General features: G+C 38.4%; 1 protein-coding gene across 6 annotated transcripts in view; it reads right to left on the reverse strand.

Annotated features, from left to right (window-relative positions):
- DOCK11 (dedicator of cytokinesis 11) overlaps positions 1-17012 on the reverse strand; it is a 191775-nt gene that overhangs the window by 6802 nt on the left and 167961 nt on the right. For all 6 annotated transcript variants that reach the window (XM_036443425.2, XM_036443426.2, XM_036443422.2 and 3 more), the window contains 3 exons: positions 14270-14392; positions 8252-8365; positions 7607-7753 (listed from right to left, as the gene is read on the reverse strand). In XM_036443425.2, coding sequence (XP_036299318.1) covers positions 7607-7753; positions 8252-8365; positions 14270-14392 — 384 coding nt within the window. The remainder of the gene's footprint in view (positions 1-7606; positions 7754-8251; positions 8366-14269; positions 14393-17012) is intronic.

Here is a 17012-nt window from a genome sequence, read left to right on the forward strand (position 1 = left end):
CCCAATATTTTTCCTATGCACATATATTTACAAAACTGAAATCATTGTTTTATAATATGAATCCATACAAATATATCAAAATTATTAATTGTATATTTGAATTCTGCCTCAATAAACATGTATTAGAGAGAGGACTCTGAGATGACAGAGCAGCAGAAATCTACCTTTCTACCTAGAAAACAGTTACATTGGCAGAATCTGTCTGATGAAACTATTTTGGAACTCTAGAGTCTGTTGATGATTTGCAACTTCTGGGGGAAGACTTAAACAGAAAATTGCAGTTGATTTTGATTTTGGTCAGTTTCTGCTCTTGGCACAATGGCAGCTCATACTCCTCACCTCAGTCCCATGTCAGGCAACTGTGCACATGTTCCTGGAACAGCATTATTCATAACAGCAAAAACATGAAGGCAACCCAAGTGCCCACCAACACATGGATAAACAAAATGTGACACACACACACACACACACACACACACACACACACACACACAAAATAGAATGTTATTTAGCCTTGAAAAGGAAGAATATTCCACAATATGCTACAACGTAAATGAACCTTGAAGATATTCTTTTTTAAAAAAAACACATTTTATTGATTTATACAGAGAGGAAGGGAGAGGGATAGAGAGTCAGAACATCAATGAGAGAAAATCATTGATTGGATGCCTCCTGCACTCCCCCCACTGGGGATGTGCCTGCAACCAAGGTACATGCCCTTGACTGGAATTGAACCTGGGACCCTTCAGTCCACAGTCTGATGCTCTATCCACTGAACCAAACCAGTCAGGGCAAAGATTCTAATTGAAATGAGCTAGTCACAAAAAGACAATTCCACTCATATGAGGTATTTAGAGAAGTTAAAAATCACAGAGACAGAAAGTAGAATGATGGTTGCTATGACAGAGGGGAGGGGAATGAATTATTGTTTAATGGGTAGAAAGTTTCAACATTACAAGAGAAAATGGCTTTGAAGATGGTGAGTGGTAATGGTTGCACAACAATGTGAATTAAGTTCATATCATTGAACTGTACACTTAAAAATAGTTAACACAATATATTTTATTAGAGGCCTGATGCACAAAAATTTGTGCAAGAATAGGCCTTCCTTCCCCTGGCTGGCTTCCCCTAGCCACCAGCAGGCACCCAGGATCCTGGTTGGCTTTGCCTGGACCACCTGCAGGCACTCGGGACCCTGGCTGGCTTCGCCTGGGCCCCAGCTTCGTCAGGAAGGATGTCCGGAATGAAGTTTGGAAGACGTCCAGTCTAATTAGCATATTACCCTTTTATTATTATAAATGTATTCCAGGTCAGTGGTTGCCAATCTTTAAAACCTCACAGACCACTGATTGACAACCGTTGTTCCAGATAGTGCCCAGTACCCTCTTTCTGTGTTTAAGCCAACTAATATTGGCTTGTGTTGTTGCTAATATCCTTATATTTTATGATAGTCAGGCCTTTTTGTGTTTAGTGTAGGAAGCAAAATATCAAACAAAAAAACAACAGAAATCTTCTAAGAAATAGTCTCTGTAACTCTTTTTCCTTTCACATATACAGGGTATAGAAAGTTTCTTACATCTTTTTTAAAAATATATTTTTTATTGATCTTTTACAGAGAGAAAGAGAGAGAGATAGAGAGTTAGAAACATCGATGAGAGAGAAACATCGATCAGCTGCCTCCTGCACCCCCCACAGGGGATGTGCCCACAACCAAGGTACGTGCCCTTGGCTGGAATCGAACCCGGGACCCCTCAGTCTGCAACCCGATGCTCTATCCACTAAGCCAAACAGGTTTCAGCTCTTACCATCTTTTACCTTCTCCAAATCTATACTACTTGCTTTTACATAAAAACCTAAAAGCCTTTTTCTAGAATCCTTAACCTTCTTTTAGCTCCCATTAAAAAGCTAGATCTCTCCAGAAAACCATCAGAAGATAGTTGAGTTAATTATTTGGCTAAGACAAAATGAGGAAGGAAAATTAAAAAGGCCATGCCTGAGTTTAACTTTATAAAGTGAATTATGTGTGATAAATCATTCCAAAAGTACACAAGGGAATATATAAAAAGCAAAAAAAAAAATGTCTTTCTTCCCATGTAAGACTCTAGTTCCTCTCCTCAGGGCTAACTAGGGTTAACAATTTTATATGTATTGTTCCAGAAATTTTCTAAGCATAGTTTATACAAGTGAGTATATGTTAATAAGTTTTTATGCAAATGTGATCATACTAGCTATACAATCCTGCACCTCATCTTTTTCCCTCCTAAGCAATATATCTTGGTAGATTTCTAAGTATTGATATGAAACTCTTAACACTTAGGTTACTATATCCATTGGGGTAATACTACCATTTCTTTAGCCATATGGACATTTAGTCTGCTTTCAGGTTTTTGCTATATAAACTTTGCCACAATAAATACCTATAAACATATATCTTCATGTATGTACATCTACAAGATAAAATTTTAAATGAGCAACTGTTGGGTCCAAAGAAACATACAGTTTAAAATATTGGGATATTTTACTGAACTGCTCTTTACAGTGTATGTACAATATTGTTCTTTGGCAATGTAAAAGAGTGTTTTTTAAATTTTTACTCTCAAACATTAAGAAATAGGAGGAGAAAACAAGATGGCAGCATAGGTAAAGACCTAAACTGCTGCCTCGCACAACAATTTCAAAACTACAACTAAAAGACAAAACATCTATCACCCAGAACCATGGGAAAGATGGCTGAGTGGAAGTTCTACAACTAGAAGAAAAGAGAAAAGAGCATTGAGATGTGCACAAGCGCTGAAAAGCTAAGATATAGAGGCATGCAAATTAGGCTGGTGGCAGGCATTGCTTTTTTCAACCTGAAGGGAGACAAGCTCCCGATTACTCTGAACTCCAGTTTCTGGGGAGACACTGGGGACCCAAACTCCTACAGGGAGAAGCTGGACTGTCTGCCATTGGGTCAGAAAGTGAAGGTGGCTTGCTTGTAGAGCTGCACGCAGAAATCATTGTTTACTGCACTGGGACATGAGACATGAGGATGCAGAAACTCGGAGACACAGAGACAGCTGACTGGCAGCCATCACTGTTTTCCACACCATAGCCTAGTGACTCCCTGAGATCCCGCCCTGCACAATCTACAAAACTACTCAAGCTCCAAGCAGCAGCTTTTGCATATAAATGGCCTGCCCTATCACAGCTTAACCTAACAAACTGCAGCTCTTGCCAAAACTGGTTTGGCTCAATGGATAGAGTGTCAGCTTGGGGACTGAAGGGTCCCGGGTTGGATTCCGGTCAAGGGCATGTACCTTGGTTATGGGCATATCCCCAGTAGGGGGTGTGCAAGAGGCTGCTGATCGATGACTCTCTCTTGTCGATGTTTCTAACTCTCTATCTCTCTCCCTTCCTCTCTGTACAAAATCAATAAAATATATTTAAAAACAAACTGAAGCTCTGGTCAGATAGCTCCAAAACCTCCAAAACCCAAGCAAAGAGGAGAAAACTGTAGTTCTCACTGTAGCTCCTGCTGGGTGCCCTCAGACAGTAGCTGAACTGCACCCCACTGGAGATCCAGAAGCCAGTGTACCTAGTGGTCAGTGTGAGATGACACCAGATTTCAATTACTCACATCCATAAGTGACACATTCTAGAGGTAGACTCAGTGAGCACCAAAGCCCCACTCAAACAAGTCCTGCCCCATAAGCATGTCTCCAGCACAGCAGTTCTTCAATTATAGACACAGCAGGTCCTCACAGCTAATTGGCCTGGAGGTCAATTCCTCCCAGTGTACCAACAGCAATCAAGGCTTAACTACACCAAGACTTTGCACTCAGCCCACAAAGGGATGCACCAAGAGTGTCCACCTCAGGTGATTGGGGAGGCTGAGCCACTGGGCCCTATAGGTCACCTACCACACAAAGCTACTCTATAAATACAAGGAAGCAGCCAAAATGCAGAGACAAAGAAATATGTCACAAATGAAAGAAATGGAGGAAAGCAAACTACTGGACATAGAGTTCAAAATCACATTTATAAGGTTACACAAGAATCTTCTAAAAACCACCGAGAAACTTGATGAGACCTCCGAGGAGGTTAGTGAGACCTACAAAAACCTTAATGTGAATGCTAAAAAAAAAAAAAAGGAAAATGACCAGTCAGAAATTAAGCATACACTGTCTGAAATAAAGAATATACAGAAATTCAACTGTAGATCAATGGACCCCAAGAATCAAACCAAAAATCTGAAATATCAGGAAACAAAGAACACCCAACCAGAAAAACAAAAAGAAAAAAGAATCCAAAAATATGAAGATAGTGTAAGGAGCCTCTAGGACAACTTTAAGTGTACCAACATCTGAATTATTGGGGTGCCAGAAGAAGAGAGAGAGCAAAATATTGAAAACATATTAGAAGAAATAATGACAGAAAACTTTTCCTACCTGGTGAAAAAATAGACTTACAAGTCCAGGAAGTGCACAGAACCCCAAACAAGAGAATCCAAAGAGGACCACAGCAAGACACATCATAATTTAAATGCCAAGGGCAAAAGACAAAGAGATAACATTAAAAGCAGCAAGAGAAAAACAGTTAGTTACCTACTAGGGAAAACCCATATGACTGTCAGCTGATTTCTCCACAGAAACTATGCAGGCTAAAAGGGAGTGGCAAGAAATATTCAAAGTGATGAACAGCAAGAACCTACAACCAAGATTACTCTGCCCAGCAAAGCTATCATTCAGAATTGAAGGTCAGATAAAGAGCTTCACAGACAATAAAAAGCTAAAGGAGTTCATCACCACCAAATCAGGATTATATGAAATGCTGAAGGGTACTCTTTAAGAAGAGGAAGAAGAAGAAAAAGGTAAAAATAAAAATTATGAACAACAAAATGACAACAAATACGTACCTATCAACATGTGAATCTAAAAATCAAGTGAATAAAAAATGTGATGAACAGAATGGACTGATGAATATAACAGAATCAGGGACATAGGAAGGGATTGGACTGACAATTTTCAGGGGGAAAGGGGTGTGAGTGGTGCAGTAAGAGATTGGACAAAAATCTTACACCTATGGATGAAGACAGTGGCGGGGCGTATGGGCATGGGTTGGGGTGGGGAATCAGGTGGAGGGAAGCAATGAGGGGAAAAAAAGAGGAACACCTGTAATAATCTGAACAATAAAAATTTATTTTTTAAAAAAGAAATAGGATGTTAAAAGCAGCAACTTCTTATATCTGTTGCCTATAGGGAATGACTAAAATACTGTGCATACAAATAATGTCAGGAGTCCAGGCACCTGATGGTGGTTTGTCATTAGCACATGTTGTCCAGGTTTTCAGAGGCAGAATAAAACAGAAAACTGTATGCTGTTCAGCAAGCCTGGATTTCCATTACTTCCCCATTTATAGTATCAGTAGTGTGGCGGCAAGCCTAAGACTATCTGGCTATAAGGAGATAAAAATCTTCTGCTCTCTTAATCCAATAAAACACAAAATAGTTAAAACTAGTAACGAAAGAAGCCAGGAGGTCCTGCCAAATATTAATGAATCTTGGACCTACCAGTAAATCTATTTTTAAGATATGTAGATAAGTCTACAAAGTGAAGAGATGATTTACACTATGGGCAGTGAAGTCTCCACCATTGCCATGGGCTTTGCACTCTGACAATGCTGCCTACTAGCTGTTAAAGGCTTTGCAAAGCACCATTTTCCATGGGGAAATACTGCTGTGATCTACAGATCCTAATTGTATATGTCCTTTATACCTTAAAGATCAGCTATCTGGTATAGCCACTGTGGCAAAAAGTATGAAGTTTTCTTTAAAAAAAAATTTTAAATGGAGTTCCCATTTGACCCAGTAATCCCACTTCTAAGAATATATCATAAGAAATCAGACACACCAATCAGAAAGGATATGTGTACCCCTATGTTCACAGCAGCACAATTTATAATAGCTAGGGTTTGGAAACAGCCTAAGTGCCCATCAGCAGATAAGTGAATTAAAAAATTGTGGAATACTATGCTGCTGTAAAAAAGAAAGAACTCTTATGATTTGCAACAGCATGGATGGACATGGAGAGCATTATGCTAAGTGAAATAAGCCATTCAGAGAAAGATAAATATCACATGATCTCACTCATTCACTCATTTGTGGAATATAATGAACAACATAAATTGATGAACAAAAACAGATCCAGAGACAGAGAAGCATCGATCAGACCATCAAACCTCAGAGGGAAGACAGGGGAGGGTGAGGGTAAGAGATCAACCAAAGGACTTATATGCATGCATATAAGCATAACCAATGGACACAGACAGTAGGGGGGTGAGGGCATGTGCTGGGGGGGGGGGGGGGTGAGAGTGGCCAGGGAGAGATCAATGGGGGAAAAAGGAGACACATGTAATACTTTGAACAATACAAAATTTAAATAAGAAAATATCAGCTCTGTTCCTGGGCACTCCCACAGTAACTAAGGAAGATCAGGAATTCGTGCAATGCTTTCCTGAAATTCTGTCTATAGGGACCTATGCATTTCCCAGGAAAGAGCCTCTCTTGATGGAACCTTTCTCATGCTGTCTTGGCAGGGCCTGATGAGATGGATAACCTTTGGAGTAAGACCCAAGGTATCTCTCCTTAACCCACTTCATTATAAATGTAACTACTGAACTAAGGATATGTTTAGAATAAAATGTGTGCCTCAAGATGACTTTAATCATTAACTATAGCATTAAGAATCATGATGAGCAATGGCAATCAAAATAATAGCTAACCTTTATTAAGCATGCTGGCTTCTATTATTCTTAATGTTTTTTATATACCAGAAACTCTAATTATTTTGCATATATTTACTCATTTAATCCATATAAAACTCCATGAGGAAGGCACTTATTATTATTAGTAGTAGTAATAGTAGTAGTATTAGTAGCAGTAGTAGTAGTAGTATTATCAGCTGTTTCCTGAACGCCGCCCTCCACCCCCCTCACTGGGGATGTGCCTGCAACCAAGGTACATGCCCTTGACTGGAATAGAACCCAGGACCTTTCAGTCCGCAGGCCGACGCTCTATCCACTGAGCCAAACTGGTTTTGGCAGGACATTTTTTTTATTGATATGAGAGAGAGGGAGAGGGGGAAGGGAGGGAGAAAGACACATTGATCAGTTGCCTCTCATATGCACCCTTACTGGGGATTGAACCACAACCTGTGTATGTGTTCTGACTGGGAATCGAACCTGTGACCTTTGTGTGTATATAATGACACTCCAACCAACTGACCACACAAGCCAGAGCAAAGGCACTATTATTATCTCCATTTTACTGAGAAAAATAAGGCACCACAAGCCAGAGCAAAGGCACTATTATTATCTCCATTTTACTGAGAAAAATAAGGCACAGAGAGGTTAAGTAACTTCCCCATGGTCATACAGATAGCAAGTGACAGGGAATGGAGATTTGGATCCTGCTCTCTTTGACTCCAAAGCCCCTGTCCTTTCTTTCACTATCTGGAAAGACTCTATTTCCATGCTTCTCCTCCACCAGCTAACAAAAAAAGTCAAGAGCAACATACCATGCTTGGAACTACCAATTAATGATTTCACGATGTAGGGTATAGTTACCTTGTCTGAATCCTGAATTATTTTCACATTCTCTGTACCAAATTTTTCACCATAAAGTTTAACAAGTCTCAAGGAAATCTCTGAGAGGCCAGTAAGCTTTGGCTCTTTGTAGATGTACTCCTTTCCATCTTCTTCTTCAAAAAATGACTGTTGTAAAGTTAAACATACAATCATTTATAAATAGTATGAGAAATATTATTTAAAGAAAACATACTAAATAACTACCAATAATGCATTTGAAATAAAAGTACTAAAATCCAAGTCCATATCTTCTCCCTTTTAACATCAGATAAATGAGAATTTTTCAAATTCACAGTTATATGAATATGACTGGCCTACAAATTTCCACACTAGATTTTTCTTGTTCTCACTATACTTACCTATTTTTTACTTGAAGCTTGAACTACTAGATATTAAAAATATACTTTTAGAAGCTTCACAGAAAATGAAAGAGAGGGAAAAATTTAAATGTTATATGCTGGACTCTGACCTAAATGGGTTTAGATATGACAGCCACAGTGAACTTTGGACTTACAACAGAGGCTTCCTGCGGTTGTGATCGGCACTTTATCTGGACAGAATTCTAATAATGTAAAGGTGAATATTTGAAAAGAAAAAGAACTTTATGAACTAATGTTTACTTACTTGGCCATAAAAAGCAACTCTGAAGAAAGTGCCTAAAAGTCTTTTTTTTGTGTGCATAACCTCCAGAATTTTTGTGTAAGCTCCATGAAGAGTTCTATAAACTTGAGTTAGTTTCTGAAAAAATGAGAATATACAAATCAGCTTTGTCTATTGGTTAAATATTAAAATGTATTTAAGATAAATGCCCAAGGGTAAGAAGAAAAATGCCCGGGGGGGGGGGGGAGACACACAATATTTCCTTGTCAAAATGGTTTTGGTGGGGTCATTCACACCCCCATCCCTACTATCACAATTAGACAAAATCTTAACTTTAGGTCTAAGGATAGAGCTAACAAAGGTCAAACAATACTATATTTTTAAATATCATACTTTATTCCATTAACATCTCAATGGTAACATGCACTTTAAAAATACTACTATTATTACTGACTACTATTTTCAATATTTCTGAATTATTTAAACTGAAACAGAAGCAAAATGTTTTCCTTGAATCCTTAGGTGGAGAGGTAGAATAAACAATTCATGCAAATCCAGGCCAGGAGCGGCCAGGCCTAAAGCGGCCGGACCCGGAGTGGCCGGACCTGGAGCAGCCTGGCCCAGAGCAGCCGGGTCGGGAGCAGCCAGGCCTGGAGCAGCCGGGCCCAGAGCTGCCAGGTCGGGAGCAGCCAGTCCCAGAACAGCAGCAACCAAGCCCGGAGCAGCCAGGTCGGTAGCGGCCAGGCCTGGAGCAGCAGCAGCCAGACCTAGAGCAGCCAAGCCCAGAGCGGCCAGGCCCGGAGCAGCCGGGTCGGGAGCAGCCAGGCCCGGAGCAGCCGGTCCCAGAGCAGCCAGGTCGGGAGCAGCCAAGCCTGGAGCAGCAGTGGCCATACCCGGAGCAGCTGGTTGTGGAGCGGACCAGAGCAACAGAGGCCAGGCCCGGAGCAGCCAGGCCCGGTACAGCTCGATCCTCGTCTGCCCACGCCCCAGGGCTGCCTCTCAGACATGGCTGGAAACTTTTGGGGGAACTTGAGGGTCTGCTGAATCGAGTGATGAAGGCTTAGATCTGGATGTGTTGAGTTAGTATAGCGCTGGGGTGTTGATCTGTGAGTGCCTTGTGTGGGGTCTGGATGAGGTTGGTTGATCTTTTGGAAATGTCTTTTGTATGAAGTGTATCCTTGGGCATGTGAAGGTATTGATTTGAGAAAATGCTAAGTAACTGATTTACTATCTGAAAAATCTAAAGTTCTGAAAGTTTAAGGTCTCTTGCCAAAAAGAAGTTTTAAAGCTAACACCTTAATTTTAATGGAGAAAGGGAATGACAAGCCCTTCCCACCCAGAACAGGTAATCCAATTCCAACCAGCAGCTATCTTTAAACAATGTGTTCATTTACATTTGAATGGCTACACCTTCTGATAGCCTAAGGGCAAGTTTACATGTAAACAAGTTTGCTTTTCAATTCCCAGGGCAGAAAAAACAAGGTTTAAAATTATTAGATTTTAAAATTTATTCTTAGAAGTGTAAAAGTTTATTAATTAAAAAACAACAACAACAACAACAACAAAAGGAGATTGAAAAACCTGATGAACAATATTAGCTGTTGATGGTAGTAGAGTCTGAGATAAGGGAGAGGAGTGGCCTGACAGTTCTTGGGGAAAAGGGGAAGTGGTGGATGCGGGAAGAGACGGAACATAAACTGTGCACCTAAGGATGAGGACAATGGGGGGAGGGGAGGGGGAAGAGGGTGGGGCGGGAACCTGGTGGAGGGGGGAAGAAATGAGGAACCTTTGTAATAATATGAACAATAAAGATTGATTTAAAAAAAACAATTCATGCAAAAACTTTTGGATATAAAAATGAAATACAGATACAAAAATAAGTAATAGTATAAGCCTCAGTGAGGTGTGCTTTTATACATGTAGACAGATGTTTTCAAAGAATATGTTCTTATGCACACCCAGAAAAGGAGAGCACATGGTGCAAAGAACATTATTAAGAATGTGAAATGACAATCTATAGAGTGGGAGAAAATTTTTGCCAATTAAAATCTGAATGAAGGTTTTGGATTAGGAAAATATTGAGAACTCTCATAATTAAAAAAAAGACAAACAACCCAATTTTAAAGTGGGAAAATCAACAGGTACATGAAAAAAGATGCTCAACATCACTAATTATTAGGGAAAAGCAAATAAAAAAGATACCACTTCACACCTGTTAGAATGGCTATTATTAAAAAGGCAAGAAATAAATGCTGGCGAGGATTTGGAGAAAGGGAACTCCCTGTGCACTGTTGATGGGAATATAAATTGGTGCAATTACTATGGAAAACAGTATTGAGGTTCCTCAAAAAATTGAAAGTAGTATAATCAACTGATACAACAATTCCATTTCTGGGTATTTTTCTAAAGAATAAAAAGAAACATGCATCCCCATGTTCATTTTAGCATTGTTTATAATAGCCAAGACATAAAAACAATGTAAATGCCCATCTATGGATGAATGGATAAAGATGTGTGTGTGTGTGTGTGTGTGTGTGTGTGTGTGTGTGTATTCACAATGGAAAATTATTCAACTATAAAAAAAGAATAAAATTTTGCCATTTGCTACAAGGATAGACCTTGAGAGCATTATGCTAAGTGAAATAAGTTAGACAGAGAAAGATAAATACTGTATGTTCTTATATGTGAAATATACAAAACAAAACAAAAAATAACCACCCAGAGCTCATGGATATAAAAAACAGATTGGTGGTTGCCTGAGGCAGTGAGTGGGAAGTGGGCAAAATGGATGAAGGGAGTCAAAAGGTACACATTTCTAGTTATAACACTAGTAAGTCATGGATATGTAATTATAGTACGGTGACTACAGTTAATACTGTATTGCATATTTGAAAGTAACTAGAAGAGTGGATCTTGAAAGTTTTGATCACAAGAAAAAAAATTGTGTAACTGTATATGGTGATGGATGTTAATTGGACTTATTGTGGTGATCATTTTGCAATACAAATATTGAGTCATTATGTTGTACTCGTAAAACTGATATAATGTTATATCAATTATACCTCAATAGAAATTATATATAAAAGAAAAAAATATGAGCAAAGGACTTGAGTATACATTTCTCCAAAGGAGAAATACAAATGTTCAACTAGTACTTAGAAAGATGTTCAAAATATTTGGTCATTAAGGAAATACAAATTAAAACCATATCTGATACCACTTCACACCCACTAGGATGACTTTTCCCTAAAATACATTTTTATTGATTTCAGAAAAGAAGGAAGAGGGAGAGAGAGAGAGAGATAGAAACATCAATGATGAGAGAGAATCATCCATCAGCTGTCCCCTGCATTCCCCCTACTGGGGATCGAGCACACAACCCAGGTATGTGCCCTTGACCAGAACAGAATCATGACCTCCTGGTTCATAGGTCAATGAGCCATTCCCAGCTGGGCTAGTATGACTTTAATAAAAAAAAAGTGTTGGTCAGGATGTGGCATGTATACTTTGCTGATGGGAAATAAAAGGGAAATCATAGAGTTATATGGCCCATATATTCCACTCTTGGGTATATACCCAAGATAAATGTAAATATGTCCATACAGAAATTTACAAACAAATGCTTACAAAAGCACTATTCCTAATTGTCAAAAGGTGGAAACCACCCAAATGTCTGTCAGTGGATAAATGGATAAACAAATTGTGAAATACCATTCAGGCATAAAAAGAAATAACATTCTGATACATGCTACAAACATTATACTAAGTGAAAAAAAGCCAGCCACAAAAGGTCACATCTTGTATTAAACCTTCTTATATGACATATCTAGAATAAATCCATAGAAACAGAAAGCAGATTACAGGATGGTGGATGAGTGCACAGTGGTTGTTATAAAATGAGTATGGGGTGTTTTTCCAAGGGCTATGAGAACATTTCAAAACTAAAGAGAGGTGGTAGGTGTACAATATCATTAATGCACTAAATGCCACTGAATTGTGCATTTTAAAATGGTTAATTGTAAGTTATGTGAATTTCATCTCAATAAAAAAAGGAGAGTATAGAAGGTGTTCTATCTAAAATTCTTTCCATATTATTTCCTGCATTTGAGCTCAATTTGAAGGAAATTTTCCTTACCTTGATGGTTGCTATCTTTGACATTTTCTAGCCTATCTTTACATACCAGCATCCTAAAAACAATTACTTTATCACATGCACAATGCTAGGGTATCTATAATACACAGGCCCTTACATCCCTACAAGAAAACAGAACTCATTCCTATTAAAAAAAAAAATTGTTTCCTTTAATGTGTAGGGAAGATATATTTTCCTTTCCTCACTATTAGTTGACGGAGTAGCAAAATGCTCCATGGATTTCTAATGGCTTGATATTTAACCTAACAGCAAGAAAGTACATATTTTGAAACTTTTCACATAGTATTGATAGGAGGGGCAATGCCAATTCTTGTCCCATAGGCTATTCTTTTCCATCTAGATGACCTAGATTTATTTAACTCTTGCTTAATTAACACAATCACTTGACCTCCACTATAATTTTTCAGGCATGCTTCATATACACCAAAAGTATGGGAGAGAAAGACCCAGAACCTGGGAAGAAGATGTGAGTTTCATCAGAGCCAGTTTAGAGAGGATATTAGAACACTATCCATATGATGATATTAAGTATCTGTATTCTCAGTCTTGGAAACTTCTTCAATAAAGAAAGACAATCTACCTGCTTGCTATATTTAAGTATAAACAGCTTTTCTTTTCTTTTTTATAATATATTTTATTGATTTTTTACAGAGAGGAAGAGAGAGGAATAGAGAGTTAGAAACATCGATGAGAGAGAATCATCAATCAGCTGCCTCTTGCACACCCCCTACTGGGGATGTGCCCGCAAACCAGGTACATGCCCTTGACCAGAATCGAACCCGGGACCTTTCAGTCCGCAGACCAACGCTCTACCACTGAGCCAAACCGGTTTTGGCAACAGCTTTTCTTTTTAAAAAGAAATGGCTTGAATCCTAAATGAAGCCTTGCTGGCACAGAAGGAGCAGAAATCATGATGTGGACTCAGAGACAAAATTAGAGAAAAATCCTGTTTAATGTTGGTGGCAAAGCTGTCAATTATACTACTATTCTTTATGAACTACCCTTTATCAATAACTTTATCTGGCAAATTAAATTGGAAAAACTCTTAATAGAACTATTACTAGTGTCGTATTACCTCTCCAATTGTCACCTGCCAGCACCTTTAGTCTCCCCTATGGAATTGCAAAGAATAGAATCAAGTTTATGCCTCCTCTGGGGCAACATGAAAATTCAATAGATTTTTAAAGTGAAGGTTTAGTGAAGTCAATATTGATTTTTTATGCCATGAGGGAAATTAGGGAGGTGGCTAGAAAGAACCTCTGGTTTCAGAACCACTGTTGCAATCTAAATTTATATTTTGGATGTTTTACCCTTAATTTCAATTGGAGCATTTATGTAAATATAAGGTAGGATTCTGAGGATTGAACAGCATGTTTTTTTTTAAACAGAGGAATGTCTCTTATTTTATTTTTAAATATATTTTATTAATTTTTTACAGAGAGAAAGGGAAAGAATAGAGAGCTAGAAACATTGGTGAGAGAGAAACATCTATCAGCTGCCAAATGCACTCTCCCCAGCGGGGGTGTGCCCGCAACCAAGGTACATGCCCTTGACTGGAATCAAACCTGGGACCCTTCAGTCCGCAGGCTGATGCTCTATCCACTAAGCCAAACCAGCTAGGGCTGAACAGTATTTTTAAGGATTCTAACTTCCCAAGTGGACAAATGTGTCAAAGTGATACATTAAGTATTTATATTCTAGGATAAGAAAGAAATGACATAATGTAATTAACCTTTCTTTCTTCAGAGGTCATATAATAATAGTAACATAACTATATTACTACTTTTTCCAAGACCAAAATAAAATATTAAATTACAGATTTAATATCTAGAAAATATAAAGAATTCTCACAATTCAACAAAAATGGGCAATGATGCAAATGTGCTTACCTCAAATTCACGGCGTTTCTCATAAATTGGAATGATCAGCTTGGAAATCTCAGAAATTACTTCATAACGTTCTGCTTTCCATAAGCCATCCACACATTGTTCTAGCAACTCCAGCAAAACTTCCTGCATTAAGAGAAAAAATGTAATCAGGAATTAAAAATAGTTTTAGAATTCTGGGCAAATAAATTATGAACCATTTCAAGTCAATAAAGAATAGACTGTACTAATCTAGGGGAAATGGTGAACAGCATAGACTGATGAACAAGAACAGACCCAGAGATAAGGAGCCATGGGTCAGACTGTTGGACCTCAAAGGGAAGGTGGGGATAAAAAGGAGAGATCAACCAAAGGACTTATGTGCACACATATGAGCCTAACCAGTGGTCAAGGACAATAGGGAGGTGACGGCGTGAGTGTGGGGGGTGGGGGATTGGAATGGGGGGTTGAGGACAAATATGTGATACCTTAATCAATAAAGAAATTTAAAAAAATAAAAAAAATGAAATGCAAAGGATTATACTTGAAATATTTGAAATTAAAACCGTTCTTAAAAATATGAAATGAACGTTGACAATAGTAAACTACATTCATTTGTTTTGTTTATGCATATAATGAAGATGTTAACTATACTTACAAATGTTAATATACTGAGAAGGATTATCTTTGAAAAGGGTAAATTGTTTGTTCCAAACTGAGGAGGTCTGAATTAAATTTTATTATTATTGGTTTAACTCGTGTATTTTAATACAGGCACTAAATCAGGAGTGAAGAACGTCCAGCCCATGGGCCATATAAGGCCCATGATATCATTTGGTCTGGCCCTGCCAAAGTATTAGGGGTGAGTTAATTAAATTTTTGACCAAATATAGCAGGCTAATTTTTAAGTTGATAATTTTATATGGCCCAAGAATGTTATAAATATCCAAATGGCCCTTGGCAGAAAATAGGTTCTCAACCCCTGCATTAAATGGACAACCATTTGTATTTTTCATTTAAATAAACTTAGAAATCAATATCATTTATTTTTCTATTGGCTAGGGTATAAGGAAGAAGCCTTATTAAGTAAACTAAAACATAAAAGAGCACTTCCTAGAACATGATTTATCTGTATATATCAAATAAAGTATATAAATTATGACTGCAAATCACAAACAAGTTGTAACAAACTGTTTACATAGAACACTGAGCATAGTTATCTACACTAATCTACATTAATAAAAGAGAAAAATGACAATTGACCGTGCCTTCGCTATGCCCACAGCCAATCAGAGTGTGCAAATTAATACAAGATGGAGGTTAATTTGCATATGGAGGCCAGAGTGTTGTGAAGCCTGCTATGAGGGGAAGGGGGGTGGCAGAGGGAGCTACTGGAGTGATGCTCCAGACAGAAGTGAGGACTTGCTGGCTCTGGGCGGCTCAGGAGCAGGGACTTGCTGGCTCTGGGTGGCCCAGGAGCTGGGATATGCTGGCTCCCAGGTGACTTGCCGGCTCCCGGTGGGAGTGGGGTCTTGCTGGCTCCAAGGCAGCTGGGGTGGGGAGCAAGGACTTTCTGGCTCCTGGGTGGCTGGGAGTGAAGCTAGGGGCCTATTTTTGCACCAATATTGTGCAACAGGCCTCTGGTTGTCTAATAAGAAACATTACTGCTTTCCTTGAGAGTATAAAAGAGAGTCAGGCTCAAGGACATTTCTATGAATAAGCCAAAGCTGTTGTTTTGGAAAGCAAGGACAAAACTAAAGTTGTGCGGATCATTTAATTCCCCTGAACTTCCTGGAATCTTTCTGCTGCCGGCCATAACAACTGGAATTCTATGGAAAATTATGTAAGATTCAAAAAGTGAATTAATTTACCCAAAGGGTCACAGTCAGATAATGAATTGGAATTAAAATTCAAGTATTTTGATTTTGTTAGCATTAATTCAGCAAACATGTTTTAATCTAGATACTCTTCTAGATTCTGGGCATAAAAAGAAACCTCACTCTCAAGTAAGTCAGTGATAAAGCCTGACATTTATGCAGCATTTAATGACTTATAAAGAGCCTTCAGATTTACTGTGAAGTAACCAGGGTAGTATTACTATCTTTATTTTATGGACCAGGAGACAGACCCATACAGAAACAGTAGGAAAAGCTTCCAAGCATATCATTTTAGCTTAAGTAAACTAGAGCTAATTGAGATTTGTTTGTATTATAAAGAACTACTAATAAAGTTTTTGTGAAGTGTGTCTCTATCACTTTAATCTGACTGCTTCTTGTGTTTCTTAATACAACTTAAAAATGTATTCATATGGGACTACAGTTCCTCAAATCTCCCTGCTTTTGATTTCTCTCTCTCTCTCTCTCTCTCTCTCTCTCTCTTTCTCTCTCTCTCTCTCTCTCTCTCTCTCTCTCTCTCTCTCTCTCTCTCTCTTTTTTTTTCATGTTCCCATTCTTCAATTGTGAACTTCTGTATGGTTCAGTCCTTAGTCCTCTGGTCTTCATTTGCAATATTATCTCCCATCCTCACTCTGCTTTGATTCTTACACAGATATGACTTCCAGATGCAGATTTCCAATCCCGATCTCTCTGCTTAGGTTCAGTTCTGAATTTCTCATGGCCTAATATTTATTTTCATTTTGATAATCTTTTACTTCAAATTCAACACACATCAAAAACTGAATTCATAATCTTCCCTTTAAAATTATCCATCTATCATTTTTCTCTAATATCCAAACCTGAAACCTCAGAGTTATTTTGACTCCCTCCCT

The sequence above is a fragment of the Pipistrellus kuhlii genome, unplaced genomic scaffold (genome assembly GCF_014108245.1).
Source record: "Pipistrellus kuhlii isolate mPipKuh1 unplaced genomic scaffold, mPipKuh1.p scaffold_m20_p_19, whole genome shotgun sequence".
NCBI classification, from domain to species: domain Eukaryota; kingdom Metazoa; phylum Chordata; class Mammalia; order Chiroptera; family Vespertilionidae; genus Pipistrellus; species Pipistrellus kuhlii.